The 18,309-nt window shown below is 34.4% G+C and overlaps 1 protein-coding gene across 4 annotated transcripts in view; it reads left to right on the top strand.

The window, feature by feature from the left end:
* Positions 1-18,309, top strand: part of REV3L (REV3 like, DNA directed polymerase zeta catalytic subunit) — a 143,582-nt gene that overhangs the window by 97,095 nt on the left and 28,178 nt on the right. For all 4 annotated transcript variants that reach the window (XM_032484708.1, XM_032484707.1, XM_032484709.1 and 1 more), the window contains 5 exons: positions 947-1,062; positions 3,458-3,576; positions 10,586-10,704; positions 15,866-16,007; positions 17,499-17,743. In XM_032484708.1, coding sequence (XP_032340599.1) covers positions 947-1,062; positions 3,458-3,576; positions 10,586-10,704; positions 15,866-16,007; positions 17,499-17,743 — 741 coding nt within the window. The remainder of the gene's footprint in view (positions 1-946; positions 1,063-3,457; positions 3,577-10,585; positions 10,705-15,865; positions 16,008-17,498; positions 17,744-18,309) is intronic.

The following is an 18,309-nucleotide window of genomic DNA, read 5'->3' as shown; positions in this document are numbered from 1 at the left end:
CACTCTGCTTCTTGGCTTTTATAAACAATAGTACAATAATCAGAGTAATATGGAGCTTCTAATTTGCTAGCTTTATAAAGTTTTTACTCTGCACTTAAGACTAATCAGTTTTGTCTTGCTCACACAATTTTCCCATTAAAGTACATCTTCATGTTAATTTTCCTTTGTACTATAACCATTTTTCCATGGTGGTCACCATGGAAGTCCTAAGAGGAGCCACAAACAGGCTTCTTCTGGGTTGGATGCAGATTGTTGATTCAGTTCTACCAGTGCAACTCTGACCTCAGTGAGCACATTTTTCTCCTAGTTTCTGATGCTTAAATTCCCCACATTAATCTTACCCCTTTTTATATTTCATTCTCTCATTAAACTGAGTCACCTTCCTCTTAAGTTTAGAGGACAAACTTGCCATTACTGAGGCCTTACTTTATGTGAGGACAAAGTCATTACTAAAATTAAGTAAGAGAAGGAAAACATTTTCATTTTCTTTCTCAGCATTAAAACTGTTTAAGGACAGTAGAGGGTAGAAAGGTAGAGAAGTGGCAACGGAATGACCTGGGGGATCATTTTCAAAATACAGTATCCGCACATGCCCTCATACTTCACCCCACCCCTCCCTGCATTATATCTCCATCATACCCTCCTGCATATACTTCACTGGTAATGCCTGCCTCCCACCCCAATTTCTAGCAGCCCCTTTTCCAAGTCATGTCAATTAAATACACAATCTAAGTAAAAACTATGCTTGCTTTACAAAAGTAGCTTCAAACTGAGAATTCTAATCATCCCATCCCTTCCTGTACAGAAATTCTATAGGTACCACTATATCATCTCCACCTGAGAAGCTTTTATAGAGTGTTTGATACTTTATATCATGAAGAAACAGTTCTTCTAGTTAAAGGTTCAAATGTGTGGTCCTTGTTTAATTTTTTTATTCCTTCTTCAGGTATGACCCTGATATTCTGCTAGGATATGAGATTCAGATGCATTCCTGGGGTTACCTCTTACAAAGGGCTGCTGCCCTAAGTGTTGACTTATGCCAGATGATTTCTCGGGTACCAGGTATGAAGCACTGTGAATGTTTTATTGTTCAACTGCAGAGCAAGTTACAAGATAAATAAAGACAAGATGTTTAAAAGTATGATTGCTTTAGCCTAGTTTTTAATACTAAATTGTATAAGTTCTAGATATAATGTCATTATATAAAAATTTAAAAATTAAGAAAAGTAAAAGAAAAAATACCATAATCTCACTGCTATATATAATGTTAGTACATTTGTTGTTCATTATCCCTTCAGTCATTTTTCATATACATATATAGCTCTTTATTTTTATATAACTTTAATCATACATATATCCCATTTTTATTATGCTTTCTTCATCTAGCATTTTATCATAAGTATTTTTCTATATTATGAAATAGTCTTCATAATCATTTCGAAGCACTTAACACTTCTTTGACTTGATACACCATAACTTTATTTTATTTTATTTGTCTGGCTTTATGTTTTATCTATTTGGTGAGAAAGGAGAAGATAGTAAAGGAATACTAAAAACTGTGAATTTTGAAGGCTGTTCCCAAAAGTGTGATTGTAATTGAAGAGGGGTCAATAATAATATTTATATCAAAACTATAGTTTTTAAAGCAATTTTTTAAATTATGTTTTCTTTATAGTTACAGAATTTTTAATAACTTTGTTTTAAATGCCCCCCACAAGTCTGACCAGGACAAAGTAGCATATACTTTGGGAGGCTAAAAGACCAAATACAAAATTAGTAAAACTAATCAAGAGACCTCCTGAGAAGGGTTATTAAGTCAATAAGATGTAAATTGTTGGTAAATTTAAAGGGAAAGGTTGAAGCTAGAAAATTTGAAGACAATAAATATTTTGAGCTCTGCAAAAATTGGAATAAAAAGGCATAGTTGCTTTTAGTCATTCCCTGCATGAATTTTTTTTTTTTTTTTTTTTTGTAGATTCTGTGTCCCTTGAGTGATAGGAATAATGGTATATCTCAATTTTTTCAAGATTCCACTTAGGATAGGTTTCTGAATATTCAGGAAGGGCAGCATGAGTATTCAGTGCACTTACTAATTAATTAATTGTAATGGGTAAGGTATATGACTTCAGATCAGAAGAATGAATGAAAGCTCCTGCCCTTTTAGAACACTGCTGAAAGCATTTTCATGAGGCAGCTGGTGCAATAGAGAGGGCGTGATAAGAAAGGCATGGTAAAGAGAGCACATTCTGGAAAGGTTCAAATCCTGGCTATTCTGCTAACTAGCCTTGTGATGATGTCAAGCAAGTTACTTAACCTATCCATACCTTAATTTGTCGTCTGTAACATGGTAATAGAATTTATAGGGAAATTGTGAAATACTTAGAACAGTGCCTGAGAACATAATGAACGTTATATGTTTGCTAAATAAATTCTTAAAACTTTTTTAAACTATTTTTTACTGAAGTATAGTTGTTTTCAGCTGATTTTCAATATTGTGTTAGTTTCATACTGCATAGCACATAGAATTATACCCATTATCTTGTAATAATGTACAATGGAATATAATATGCAAAAATACTGAATCACTATGCTGTACACCTGAAAAAAAACTTTTTGAAGAGCAGTGGGTGCGGGTGTGCATACATGGTCATTAGAATCAGGTAACCCTGGTGTAGAATACTAGTTCTGTTATGGTATGGCCTAGGGCATAATGTAACATTTCTGAATGTACTACAGTGCAAAATAAACACTATAGTAACAAAATATTAAAAGAAATAATGTTTGCAAAGTTCTTAGAACATAACAGACATTCAAATACGGTAAATATACTTATTATTCCAGAGCCTCTAATCAACAATATTCATATATACCCAGTGTTATGCAGGAGAAACAAATTTTAATTTCTATTCTAAGAAACTAGACTCAGAACTCTGTTTGCTATAAGAGGAGCTCTTCGTCTAGTTCTCCATACACAGTTAAGAGAGTTTCATCCTGAATATTAACATTATTAATTAATGTCAACAAATTTTCAGAGAATTGTTTAGGTTCAAAATTCTACCATTTTTTTTTCCCGAGAAATGACCAGTATAACAATAAATATTTTTCATCCAAACACCAAAGAAATGCTGCGGCATTAGGTGTTTGTAAAAATAGCACTGGAAATTACCGTATTTAAAGAGAAAAGAATTTTTTAAAAATATGTATGTGTATATATACACATTTATTATTAATTATATATAGTTCTCAAATATATTTCACAAAATTCTTTCATAACTTAAAGAGGAAAGAAAAACTTTTATTAGTCAAAATGATTATTCTCATCTAGTACAAAACAGACTGAATTAATTTCACCTGTAGTCTTCATCTTTCATTTTTATTATTCTCATTTTCTTTGGCATAGTTTGCTTGGAAATTTGGTTTTCGTGAGTTCTGAAGCAATCTGTATTCATTTCTATAGATGACAAAACTGAGAACAGATTTACAGCAGAAAGGGATGACTATGGATCAGATACAATGAGTGAGATAAATATCGTTGGCCGAATTACACTAAATCTTTGGAGAATCATGAGGAATGAGGTAAGGTATTTTATCTGAAATTTGGTTTGGGAATAAGAGATTAGGTCAATATAATGATTTTAACCATTACAGAATATCCATATAGCTTCCTAGGTAACTATGCTTCTTTGTCAATTATTTTTCTTATACTTAAGTAGAGTTAACAAAAATAAATACTACTTTCTAAAATGCAAAGCTACAGAAGTATTTAACTTTAACGTAATTGATGATTTTTTTTTTTCCTATTTGTGTCTAAGCACAAATAGCAGGGGCTGTAAAAGTCTATAGCTATCATAAAATGTTATGTTGTATGTATGGGATGTATCATTTCACCAATTTTTGCTCTTAAATCATTTTTATGCTCAAGGCCAGAGGAAGTCAGGTTGACCTTTTTGATTTATTACAGTAAGAAAAATTTAGTCTAGACATAGGAAGGAACTTTTTGAACTAAGGATATTTAAAAACTGGGTGAATTAGAAAGACAGTGCTTGGAAATAGTTAATGGCAACATCCAGTTGAGACTTTGGAGGCCCAGATAAGGATTTTTGGTAGTACAGATTTCAACAAGCTATCATATTAATTTGCAATCACTCAGAGAAATAATTCACCAAAAATGTAAGAAAAAAAGATACCTACAGTAAATTGATCTATTCTCAGATTTTGGACTTCGGGTAATATCAGATAAAATCTTTATATTTAAAAGAGAACTATATTCTTCAGCTACATCTCTTTGAAACTTTCTCATTATACATCTTCTATTATATACTCATTATTAACTGTGATCTTTTCTGACTCGTCTATATTTATATAAAGATTTGAGTTTTTAAGCATGCCCTCTGCAATTCTTTTGGACACTATCATACAGTAATTCTTCCAGATAAGGAAATATGCTCTTTATATAAAATTTAGGTATTCCCATTTTTCTTTTTATTTTCTCTCTGCACCATGAACCTAAAGTTATGCAAGTTAAGCTCACATTTCATGTAATTTGAAAATGTACTATGTATGTAGCTGCTTGAGGATAATTTTATCCTGTTGTTTCACCTTAAAATAGTAATCAAAATACAGTTGGGCTTCAGACAACATGGGTTTGGACTGTACAGATCAACTTATACACCAATTTTTTTCCCAGCAGATACATACTACAACACTGCACAGTCCACAGGTTGGTTGAATCCACAGTTGGTTGAATCTACGGATTAAGATTCACAGATAAGAAAAGCTGACTGTAACGTTTCTATACAGATTTTCGGCTGCATGGGGGTTGGTGCCCCTAAGCCCTGTGTTGTTCAAGGGTTAACTGTACTTCCTAGTGATATGGCATAGGATATGGAAGGTACAGAGATTGTAAAGTATTTGGTCTGTATATTCTATTATATATATTTCAAACTGCAGTCTCTGATGTTGCCTGAAATGAACACATAAATTAAGTATATAAATACAAAATTAAATTATTGAATCCTAATTTCAGGGGTCTTTTCATTCCTGAAGATCCAAAAGGCAGTTATAGCAATTATCAACTATTAGCTTAAAACCACAAAATAGAAAGTAAATATTTCAACATAGTTTAGGGCTTTCTTTAGTCTTTACTGAAAATTCAGGGTCAAAGGCTTTCTCTAATTCTGGGCTGAATATATAAAATCTCTGCTCTTTATTTGTATCTGAGAGGAACAACTGTGAGAAAAGTTATGAGTTGGGTAACTCACCCTCACTTCCTAGATGGGCCAAATCAGACTGTCACTTTTTTCCCAACCCAAAGTACTCCTGGCAATTTGGAAATTTCCATGAAACCCTGAATGAACGTGTGGGAAGTACTGTCTTACATGTCAAGTTGTTCTAGAACTTTAAGGGTGATGACCTTGGACAGAAGCTGGCCCTGAGATTATTTTTCATATTAAAGGCCCTCAAACTATTTTTCCTGGATTTAAATAGTTCCAGAGGCTCTTTTTAATCTTTATCTCTTTTATCTGTATCTCCCTCATGACATTTAGCTGTTTCTAACTCTATTATTATTTTCTTAAATCTTTATAGTTTGTTTTTAATATGCTCTTTATTAAAATTAATTTATATTCACTATTTAAAAAAATAGATGTAGAAGCATATATAAAATGCTTATATAAAATATAAGTAAAATCTCCTTGTTCTCTCTAGGACATCTCCACAACAGTTGCACTCCCCTCCCCCCAGATGCAGTTTACAGTTGAATGGATATCTTTTTTTTTTTTAATGCTTACTTTGGCTTTTTAAAGATGTGTTTACTTGTGTTTTAATATACTAGTTTTCACTCTCCTGCTTAACTTTAACTTAGAATTAACTGCTGTTCCCTCTGGACTTTGAATCCTCAGTAACAAATGAAGTACTTCTTAAATAGTACTCATGATGCATTTGTTGACTGCTTAAATGAAATAATAATTGACTCTTCCCCAGAGGATTTTATTTAGAGGCCTAGTGGATATCAGCTTAATCCAGGCCTTTCAGGAAGGTGCAAAGTAGGTGGGAAATACATCTGATTAAACTCAACAAATACTTATGGAGTGCCATCTCTAGTGCACAGATTTGGTCCTGGGTTTAGTTAAGGGCATAGCTGATTCCTCTATTTTAGCAGGCAGAGAGGCAGGTTATCTGGGTGCAGATGTCAGTAGATGGGTACACGTGACTGTGAGAATCTGTGGAAGTTCTGGTGGCTTCCATTTTCTCAGTGAACTAGGAATCACTCTTCTCAGCTGAGTGTGAGCAGAGTAGAGGGGCTCTTTGGTTTTGAGGAGAGAAAAAGAATTATCTAGGAGAATTTGAGAGTGGTTAATTAAGAAAATAAGAACCCAGATTTTGACAGCCTATTTGAAATTTGCATTAAGAAATTAAAGTGATACCTGCCAGGTATGTTCAGATTTATAGATGTAAGCACAAGGAAACAGGTTTAGATTTGAACATAACTCACAAGCAAAGGGTTATGACTTTACTAAATTTTAATTAATGAGTTACAAAGGGAACAAGGGGTAGAGAACTGAATGGTAGTACAAGGTTGTGCTTATAATGATTGTGGAATTTGAGCCAAATTAGGAGCAAAGAGGTTGGGGTACCAGAAGGATTAAACCAGAAGAAGACAGTGGTAGAGGAAGGGATATTTGAGATTATGGAGGGGTACAGTTAATCTGGTAATCACAGGTTTTGGAGTATGATCGTCAGGGTGGCTAAGGTGATATTGAGGTACTGATAGTGAGTTTACGCCTGAGACCTGTCTTGCTGGTAGCAGTGTGGAAGGAGACAAGCCTAGAGGTAAGGAAATCAGTGAGAAGATTATTGTAACTCAAATGAAAGTTGGCAGTGATACAGGGATTCAAAAAACAATTTAAAGGGTAAATCCACAAGACCTGGACGTACAAAAATATGAAGAGAAAGAGGTGTCAAGAATGATTATCAAGGTTCGGCATAGATGGTTTAAGATCATGTTTAGGTGGGAAAATGATGATTAAGAATGTAGAGCATGAGGTATCAGTCAGATATCCAGGTGAAGATACCCCACAGACATTTAAATAGGAAGTCTCACATATGGGGTAGAGCTCTGGATTAGAGATACAGCCTTGGAAGTCACATGCAAGTGTGGATGAGCTCACCAAGAAGTGAATGGAGAGAACGATCAGGATTGAGCCAAGCACATTTTTATGAATAAAAACATTTTGAGGAGCAGACAGAGCAATCAGATCCTAAGAAGGAGTAGTCAGATAAGATAGTGAAGAATGGGGAGAGAACACTCCCATCAGAGTCACTGGGAAGGTCAGGTGCTTCCACACTAGCATGTAAGCCTCCCCCAATCTCAGTTTGGTGATAATGGAATATGGTTCTAATATTCCCTAATACAGCATCAGTCTGTCACTAAGCCTGTGTTAAAGAGGTAAAATATGCACCCTTGCATTTATGTATTTTATCATCTATAAGGCACTTTTACAGACTTTCATGTTTTAATTTTGATACTCACAAACTTGCAGGATATGTAAGACAGCAAAGTAGTGAGGTATTGTTCCAAATGAGGAAACATGTTCACAGAGGTTAAGTGACTTGCCTAAAGCCTCATAGCTAGTAAGGGGTCAAAACTCTAGCTTATTGTGGGCATGCTCTGTATCCACAGAGAGCTTATTTTATATATTTTAAGTATATGTAAAATAAAACATGTATAAAATAAAATACATAAAGTAAGCTCTCTGAGGACAGAGAGCATGTTTAAAAAGATTATGTGTATGTGTTTATCTGTTGTCCCCCGAATATATTTTATTGCTTTGATAGGACATCTGTCACTGACCATACAGGCATCATATAAGAGCCAAAGGAGACATAAATGGTATACACATTTAAAGAGAAGACAGATCACTGTTGAGTCTTGGTGCAGAGTGAAGAGCAAGTGGAAGGGAGGTACAAAGGTATTCTTGCTGTCAACACTAGAAAAGGAGATAGACTTGTCAGCAAATAATTGGTGTGTATCAGGGTGCGGAGTAAGCAGCTGTAATACAGGAACTCCACAAAGCAGTGAAAAAGAATCAAATACTGCCACACTGAACAACATAGATGAATCTCTGATTTAATGTTGAGCAAAAGAAACCAAATAAATAATAGTACCTATTAAATGTTTCCATTAATATGAAGTTTAAAAATAGGCAAGATTAATCCATAACTTTGATGAGTATTGAGTGGGAAAGGGCACAAGGGAGCCTTCGAACATCCTAGAAATTTCGTCATATGGGTGGAGGGTACATGGATGTATACATACATAAAAATTGATGAGTTGTTCACTTTATATTTGTGTATTTTTATATAAAGTTTATGTCAATCAAAACAATTTTTAACTGAAGACTGGGGAAATGAGGAACAACTCCGGGAATAAGGTGAAGGAGGATAATAGAGCACAGGTGCTTACTTTATGGTCTCCTTCCACTCTTTTCCTTTCCTCTTTATTTTGTCCATTCCTCTGCACTAATTCTCTGATTGCCTCTCTCCATTCTAAGTTTGTTTCTGAAGTGACCAACCACTGTGTTTTGCACACTGACTCTGGGAAAGTGTAATCATACCTCTGTCAGCCCATTCCTTTGTCAATAAAATACATGAACTGTAATACTTTCTTCATTTCTATCAGTTCTGACTTTGCTCTACATAGTACATTTTCCAATGTTTAACTTACTCAGATTTCCCCCTAAATCAAGTAACAAACTCCTGATTCTGAGTGCTAGATTCATATTTCACTTTCTGGAGTAAATCACTGTCTAAAGACTGACATTCTGAAGATGGATCATTTTAATTTTAGAGTTTATGTTTCCTTCTTTTAATTTTACTCACAGCTAAGATTATAGCTGAGCATTTTTTTGCTTTTGTGACACTGAGAAGACCCAAAGTAGAGTGGGTGTTACAAGGTTATAATATTTTAGTCTTAATCCTATTTATGAAATTGTTCTGTTTGAAATAAAATCAGCCCAGAACATAGGTCTGCCATCTGCCTCAGATATTGGGGGGCGGTTTCTTAAATTGTATTTAAGTTTAGTTTGAGGTCACAGGATCCCCTAGTTAATCTTTACAGGTCAACTTACATGGGATAATGAGAAAGCTGCAGGACAAAGGGATCTTTTCTGTAGAGATTTTTTTGATTGTTTTAATGAACATATATACTCCAGCAGAAGTTTAGATTTGGTCTAAAGGGCTATACTCTATATTAGGTAATCATGTAACTACCTGAGATCAGATATTTGGTTCCATTTTCTATGAAACTAAATAGAAACTTTAAAAAAAAAAACTAACTTAAAATATTAGCATGTAGAAGAGTCATCCAAATATGAGGATTTGATAATAAAATGAGTTACTTATTTTTGAGAGAAGTAGTCCAGGGCAGTACTGGTTTTCGTAAAAGAAATGGTGATTTACTTCCAAGATTAGAGGTTAATACCTGCTTTATACTGGTGACTTTTAGAATAGGTAGGCTCATTCCAAAGTTTAAAACTGTGTGTGTGTGTGTGTGTGTGTGTGTTTGTGTCTGTGTGTGTATATGTAAGCATGTACACACACTCTGAAGTATGCACACACACTCTGAAGTATGCCACATTCCAATGCTGTTGTTCTGGAGATTGATAGAAATTGTAGATGAAGTAAGAGCAGTTTGGGGCACTGCACTGAGATGAGTTTAATATTTAATCCCTGTTTTTTACTTGCTGGATTGTAGAAGTGGAAAAGAAAATATTTTAAAACTGTAATATACAAATGTGAAGTGCTGTTTGAATTATCCTCAGAACCCCAAGGGCTGACCTAAGAATGGTGACTGCTGGGTCCTTGATTTCCATTTACATCGAAATACTGCCATTGTCTAGATTTCATGTGTCTTGTAGGTATTTCTGAGAGATCATCCAGCTAGAGGTATATTTTATGAATGTGGACACTTTTTCAGTATTCTTTTCCCATAAAAACAGCCTTCACCTACATATTTTGAAGATTAGGAAACATTTCTGCCATTTATTTTTAATCTTTTGTTTTTGGAATGAAATTAAGTCCATAATGTTCATGTATTAGGTCTTAGTATTGATGTAATTCTTGGGAGCAGGATGAATGCCTGCCTTTAACTAGCTAACTTTTCCTCGAATCTGTGAGAGCCTGTCAATCAGCATGTCATCAAGGACCAAAAAGTGAGTACAGAAAGAACAAAAAATTAACTTGTTTGGCAGTGCGTCCATTTGTCAGTATTTGTATTGGCACAGAGTATAAAAGGAAGTCATAAGAACTGGAATCTCCAAAGTAAGTAATGTATGTCCTAGTTGAATTTCATCAGGTCTGATTATTTCTCCAATTAAATATTAATTTATTACAAACATTTCTGTCTAGTAGGCTATATATACACATAGTTTTAAATCAATTATGATTCAGTTGTAACACAAATCATTTCTACAAGTAGCTTTCATATCTACTATGAAAAGTTAGAAATAATATTCAGGCTGTTTTAGAGACAAACTTGTATGTAAGTATAAGCACTATTATAATGGTGTCTTACTTTTTTTTCTAGGTGGCTCTGACTAACTACACCTTTGAAAATGTGAGCTTTCATGTTCTTCATCAGCGTTTTCCCCTCTTTACCTTTCGAGTCTTATCAGATTGGTTTGATAACAAGACAGATCTATACAGGTAATGCTTTATAACTCTGAAGAGAGTAATATCTGTTTTTAAAAATCAGTATTATTGGAGTATAATTTATATACAATAAAATGCACACATTTAAAGTGTATTTTGCAATGACTTTGAAACATGTATACACCCTGTAACCACTACCCCAATCAAAATAAAAAGCATTTCTGAAACCCAGAAAATTCCCTTATACAGCTTTGTAGTTAATCTACCTATTCCTTAACCACCCAAGTAAGTACTAATTGAATTTCTATTAGTATAGATTAGTTTTGCCAGTTTTAGAACTTTGTATAATTAGAATTGTTTACAACCTACCCGTTTTTGTCTGGCTTCTTTCAAGAAACTCAGCATGTTTTTTAACATTCAACCATGTTGTTGCATGAATCAGTTTGTTCATTTTTATTAGTAAGTAATATTCACTTGCATGAATATACCACAATTTATTTATCCAGTCACCTGTTGAAGTGATGCACAGTTGGGTGGTTTCTCATTTGGGGCTATTATGAATAAAATTGTATATAAGTCTTTGTGTGAACACACATTTTCATTTCTCTAGGAATGGAATTGCCAGGTCACATGATTAGCTTAACACTTTCAGAAACCGCTAACTTATTTTCTTTGGCAATTCTTCTAGTGCAAGTCTGCTGGTAACAAATTCTTTCAGCCTTTACGTGAAAATATCTTTATTTCACTCTTACTTTTGAATGACATTTTCACTGTCTAATTCTAGGGTTGAGTTTTTTTTTTTTCTTGAAGATTTCATCTTTTCTTCTGGCCTCCATTATTTCTGATGAGAAATCAACAGTCATTCTTCTTTTTCCAGTGTATGCAACACATTTTTTTTTCAGTCAGGCTTAATAAAAGGATGGCTGCTGCTGCTGTTACTCTGTGTAAGACTTACAGTGGACACAGGGGAATTACTCAGTTCTCCTGGTCCAGAGTTAGTCTTTGGGAATTACTGTTCTTCTAAGCCTCAGGGATGGGGTTCTTTCAGCATTCCTGCTCTTTCCATAGCAGAGATGGACCTTTGCTTTGTACCACTGGCAGGTCCTGGCCCAAGCAGGTTTCCTGACTCTCCCCCAGAGAAGATGGCTAATTTCTTAATCTCTGATATGATCTAGATAGCATCATGATTTCACCTGCTATCCAAGAAATAGTTATTGAATATGATTTCAGTTTCTGAGCTAAGAGTTATATCCTGGTAGTAGAGGGTTATGTAGCTCAAGGAAACACTACTCGAAATTTTCTTCATTTCCTGGGAGTAGAGTGAATCCATAGAAAAAGTTCAGAAAAAGTGAGTTTGTACTTGGAATTCTCATATCTCTGTTTTTTGTCACCTTCTTCCCGGATGTCTCATCCCCAAAAGTACCCTGTGCCCTCAAGATGCTCTTAAGTTCAACCACTTCAGCACCTACCCAGGCCTATCCTGAGTAGCTTATGCTTTAAATTTCCCTTCCCCGTCTCCAAATCAATACTTGCTTACTATACTTGAGCTTGACAAAGTATTAGGAAGGTGGCATCATTCTTTAACAACAGCAAAAAATTACCTAACAAAATCAACTTTGTATTGTAATATTTATTTTTTAAAAGGCCACAATTACTCATTTTCTTTTTTATACCACATGGCTAGCCAGCCATAGGACTAGAAAATAGTAATGAAAGTGGTCTTATTTCAAAAAGATCACTTTTTTATTTAAAAAGTCTACTTTTTACATACATTAAAAATACGTATATTCAGAGAGATATGGAATGATGTCAGGAAGGTGGTGGAGTATTAAGTCCTGGACCCTCCTTTCCCCCACAAACACGTTGATTCAGTAATAGTTCACAGACAGATTAGTCCTGTAAGAAATGTGGAAACTAATTAAAAGGCTCCTGTACCCTGAACAAATGTAGAACCAGGCTCATCGAAGTTGGGAGGGAGATCTGGAATACCCTCTTGCCAGAGGCTGTGCCTCTGAGCCAGAACCATACAACCAGGAAAAGGCCCCTAGCTCCTAGCTTTTCCCAGGAGAGGGAAGGGGTTGCTTCATGTGTCTAGCACCCCATCTTTTCTGAGGGTACTCTGACAGGTGTGGCACAGCCTAGCTGACAGAGCCAAAAGGGGGGGGGCAGTGTGGGCTGGTAAATGCCATAGATCCTCCCCACTACTCAGCACAGAGTGAGTGGATGAAATACCCCAACTCATAGTTCACCCATGCAATAAGAGGTTGATTTATGCATCCACTGTCCCAACTGCCCCAAGGCTACCCAAAGGACTGTCATCTGTCTTTCTAGTCTTAAGCTCTCACAGATCCAGCACAGTCCAGTTGCTGGGAGTGCAGGTGTGGAATGGAGATGGTGGTTTGGGCTAAGAGACACCATAACCCCCTCTTCTGCTCAGCACAGAATGAATGGAAGGAAACCATAGCTGCCTGCTTCTCTCTGGGGAGGGAAGGAGTTGGTAGAGGCCCCCAGAATCTTTGGCAGTGTTCATTGGAGGAGTTCTTCTGTACATGACCAGTCCACAAAGATTGCAAGAGGTGCCTGCTTTGTCTAATGTGGGACACCAACAGAGTCAAGGAAAATGAAGAACCAGGCAAAGATACTCTGAACAAAAGAACAAGATGAATCTCCAAAAATGAACCTTAATGAAGCAGTTATATGATTCACCTGACAGAGAATTCAAAATAAATGTCATAAAGATGCGCACCAAGGTCAAGAGAACAATGCATGAACAATGTAAGAATTTCAGCAGAGAGAGAAAAAAATTAAAAAGAACTAAACAGAACTGGTGGCAATGAAGAACAAAATAACAACTAAAAAATTGACTGGAGAGGTTCAATATCAAAATAGATCAAGCAGAAAAAAAGGATCAGTGAACTCCAAGACAGGTCATTGATCACTCATGTGGTCTACAGAAAAGATGAGCCATTAAATCCATTTTGTTTTATTTTAAAGGGAATGATTGAATCCACATGAAATGCACTCTTTGCTTTACATTTTGCTACCTATATTACCAAAGGGTTACATGAATAATCTAAAACAAAAAAAGACATATTAAAATGTGATACCATTTTTTGCCTATCAAACTAGTAATAACTTAAAAAAATTAATCCCTAGTGTTACTGAAGATTCAAGGAAACAAACTGTTTATCATTACTAGTATGTAAATTGTTAAGACCTTCTGGAAAGCAGTGTGTCATTTCATGTTAAAAACTAAATCATAGTATACCCTTTGACCAAATCTAAGAATTTATCTTAAGGAAATATTTAAGCATCTGTACATAGACTTAACTATAAAGGTATTTATCACAGCATTGATTATAGTTAATAAAGGATACTCAATAACAGATCCATTAAGTTGTTATAATCATACAATAGTATACAAATATATATATATATGGAAATAGGCATAATACATTAAGTTAAAAATGCAAGTGATAGAACAATATTTCTATTTATGTTACTTTAAAAGTTGGGTAAAGTTTAAGATTTTTTTTGTTTGTCTAATTTTCTTTTTTTTTTTTTAATTTTTTTTCCTTAATGGATGTACTGAGGATTGAACCCAGGACCTTGTGCATGTTAAGCATGCACTCTACCAGTGAGCTAAATCCCTCTCTCTTGTCTAATTCTTTTGAACAGTTTTTTTTTGGATATAATTCACACAGTTCACCCATTTAAAGTGTATAATTCAGTGGTTTTTAGAGTATTTCCATTACCCCAAAAAGAAACCCTACATCTATCTATTAGCCATTACCCTCTGACCCTCCCTTCTGCACCCCTCTAACCTTAAGCAACCACTAATATACTTTCTGCCTCCACAGATTTGCCTGTTCCACACGTTGTATATAAGTAGAATCATACAATATGTTGCCTTTTATGAGTGTCTTTTTATTCATGTTGTAACATGTGGCAACACTTCATTTCCTTTTATTGCCAAGTAATATTCCACTGTGTGGGTATATATCACATTTATCCATCAGTTGATGGGCACTTGGGTATTTCCATTTTTTTGGCTGTTCTAAATAATGCTGTTATGAACATTTTTGTACAAGTTTTTGTGTAGACATGTATCTTTATACCTCTTGGATATATACTTAGGAGTGGAATCGGTCGCTTATATGGGAACTCTATTTTTAATAATTTGAGGAATTGCCAGACTGTTTTCAATACAACTGCAGTATTTTACATTTCACCAGCAGTTTATGAGGGTTATAAATTCTCCCCATCCTTGCTAACACTTGTTATCATCTGTCTTTTTAATTACAGGGTGATTTTTTTTCTTCTTTTCATGTTTATTTTCTAGTGTTTCTATATTGATTAGTCATGTATCTCAGGAACAGATTTTTTAACTTTTTCTATTGAACAATTATGTGGCTGTATTCTAAAACTCATATATAATTAAAGGTTGCAATATATTTGAACCTTAATATTCTTTAAATGAATAATTTTATTTATAGTATATCTTTGGATCATTTTTACATTTTGATAACATAATATTAAGTCAAAACTTTCTCTCATGACTTTGGTAAAGGTTTTTTGTTATTGCTTATTTTTCTTAACAAAAGTTAGGTAGGGTAAAGAGGTTTATTTGTAAGGTTTAAATCAAAGAACAGAATATTTTTATTTTAACAGAAAATACTGATTTGACACATATTTACCCCATGTATGGTCCCATTACAATTATTTTCCTGATTTTTCTAGGTGATCACCAAAATCCTCTGTTCCCATGAGAGGCCAGTGCATACTTTTATTTCAGACTAGCATTAACAAAGATAACCCAAAGTCTCCATGTTCTTTACAAGCCTATAGGTAGAATAGTTATTATTGTATAACTATCGCATCATTAGCAGTGGCATCTAAGAGACAGTGTTAATTTTTTATAATAAAAATAGAGTAACATCAAGCAAAATATTGAAAATAATTATCCTTAGTCTTACCACCTTCTCACAAGCACTATTTTAAACTTTACATATTTTCACTAGGTTTTATGCCCTTGAAATATCTGAAATTTTCTAATGTTTAACTCCTTAACATACTTTGCTAAAGGCTCACATTATGACTCCCCCCTTAAATAACTTTACTTTTAATAGGTAGGTTTTGGCAGAATGAAAATGGTACTAGTTTCCAGTGTCCAGATTTTTCCCTAATATTCATAGCATGGATTCTATTTTAACAGATGGAAAATGGTTGATCATTACATTAGCCGTGTCCGTGGAAATCTCCAAATGTTAGAACAGCTGGACCTGATTGGGAAAACCAGTGAAATGGCTAGACTTTTTGGCATTCAGTTTTTACATGTATTGACAAGGGGTTCACAGGTAGGAAATTGATTTTCTTGCATACTTGAAAGTTCTGTGTGAATGACATACTCACTTTTGAGATGTTTGAGGCGGTTTGATTTTTTAAACTTTCTATATGGTCCCAACCAATATATGCTGGTTCATCAAGTCTTGTCATTTCATTTTCTAGAAAAGCTTTAATTTCACATAACAGCTCTGCTTTTTGTTCTCTCTCCTTACCAAGTTTTTGGCCACTGCTAAGTTTTGCAAGGTATTAAGAAAATAAATGGCTGTGCCCTTGAAGATGATTCCTGAATACTGTCAGTGTGATTAGGGATGCCTTTAAAGGCTCCTTAGAACTGGGGAAGCAGCAAAGTCTCCCTCTCTTTTGTTTTACATTCCTAATTTTGGCTTGTTCCAACTCCCAACAAATAACCTTAATGTTTGGAAAAAAAAAAAAAGGAGGAGGATTCAGGAATCAATATAAATGGGCTGTATTTTTTGAAATGTTATAGAAAAATGGGACCCTAGAAGCCACTTAATATCTTTCTAACTAATTTCCCAAGGATATAATGAGATTTTTTTAAAAATGCCTTGTGAAAATGGTTTTATGCATTCATTCAACAAATACTTATTTGAATACCTTTAGTGTGTTAAATAACCACTGTGCTAGCCATCAGGAATACTACATTAAATCATTCATGTTCCTCATAAAATCTTTCAATGATTTTATGTCTGTAAGTTCCCCCCAATCTACCAGTTCAGTAAATACAGCAAAAACAGATTTCTGACTACCTTGGCATTACCTATTTACTTATTAATTTTATTGCTTATAAGCTATTTTATTTTATTTATACTCCCCCAAATTTTAAAAACTGAGTTGGCTTATAATAGCACAGATACCTTAAAACTGACTGAGAACATTTCAGTGAATCCGTGCTGGTCCTTGTGAGTGCTTTCTTTCTCTAGTACTCCAAACTATCTGCTTTATAGCAGTTATCATAAACAACCAGTAATTGCTTGATCCAGTTTTGTAAGGGACCAGTATTAAGCTGACTACCTTTCAGTTTTGGAATCTTTGTGTTTCCTTCTTGGGATATTGGGATAACATTTACCCATATCAAATCTCCTGACTTTCATTCTCTAATTTTACCAAATAAATTTGTCGAAGATTATTGGCCAGCTTTTTAAATGAAACTGTCAACTATACAGTTGTCTCTTTTACATCTGTTTATTATGACATAAAGAGAAGTCTAATTGTCTGCCTTTTCAAAATTGACTTACTGTGTAAGTTGACATATTTTGCAGTTTTTATAAAATTAGGGAATAGGAAAAGGATTTACAAATATCCCCTCTGACACCTGAAAGCTGAGTAAATAACCAACAACACTATGACTGTATTGTAAGAAAGTCAATGTTGCCAGATTCTGAAGAGCAAAACATTCCCCAAATGATTATCACATATTCAAAGAACCAGTATATTTAAACAATTTCTTCTTCTCTCCCTTACCTTCACCTCTCTGCCTGCAGTACCGTGTGGAATCAATGATGTTGCGTATTGCAAAACCAATGAACTATATTCCTGTGACACCTAGTGTACAGCAAAGATCCCAGATGAGAGCTCCACAGTGTGTTCCCCTAATTATGGAGCCTGAATCTCGCTTCTATAGCAACTCTGTTCTCGTTTTGGATTTCCAGTCACTGTATCCTTCTATTGTAATTGCGTACAACTACTGTTTTTCCACCTGCCTTGGCCATGTGGAAAACTTGGGAAAGTAAGGTTTTTTTTCATACTTACAATTTTGTTGTGCTTCTTACTAAAATTAGATTTTCTTTGTTTAAGTGTCTCTTTGCACATGAGACTGTCCTTATGAGCAAGATGAATGGACTGTAGCACAGCTGATCCATTCTTTGTAGTTACCTTCCTAATTGACATGGATCACCATATGACTAATTCAGCATCATGGACGAATGATTCATATGAAGAAGACTGTGGTCTTGTAATTTCAGCTATCACCTCCTCTTGACTTTTCTTTGAAATAGCCTGTGATTCTTTTAAAAAGTTAAACTGTTAAATGTTAGGTTTTATTTATTCGTGTCAACTAAATTTCTTCTCATAAGAAATACAGTCTTCCTTTATAACAATGTTTGTGTATTTAAAACCAAGTGTTATAGTGTTAGTCTGAGGTATATTCACTCCTTATAAAAAACTTTTGTGAAAATTGTATTGGTAATTCTGTCTTTTTATTAAAAACAGAAGTTTGGAAAAGTTATTTACAATCTTTTAAGGCTTAAATTTTTCTTTACAGAATTTTATACTTTATAAAGTAAAAGGTGATCA

Source organism: Camelus ferus, chromosome 8, assembly GCF_009834535.1.
Source record: "Camelus ferus isolate YT-003-E chromosome 8, BCGSAC_Cfer_1.0, whole genome shotgun sequence".
NCBI classification, from domain to species: Eukaryota; Metazoa; Chordata; class Mammalia; order Artiodactyla; family Camelidae; genus Camelus; species Camelus ferus.
The sequence above is the reverse complement of the archived record's forward strand: the minus strand, read 5'-3'. Positions and strand labels throughout refer to the sequence as shown.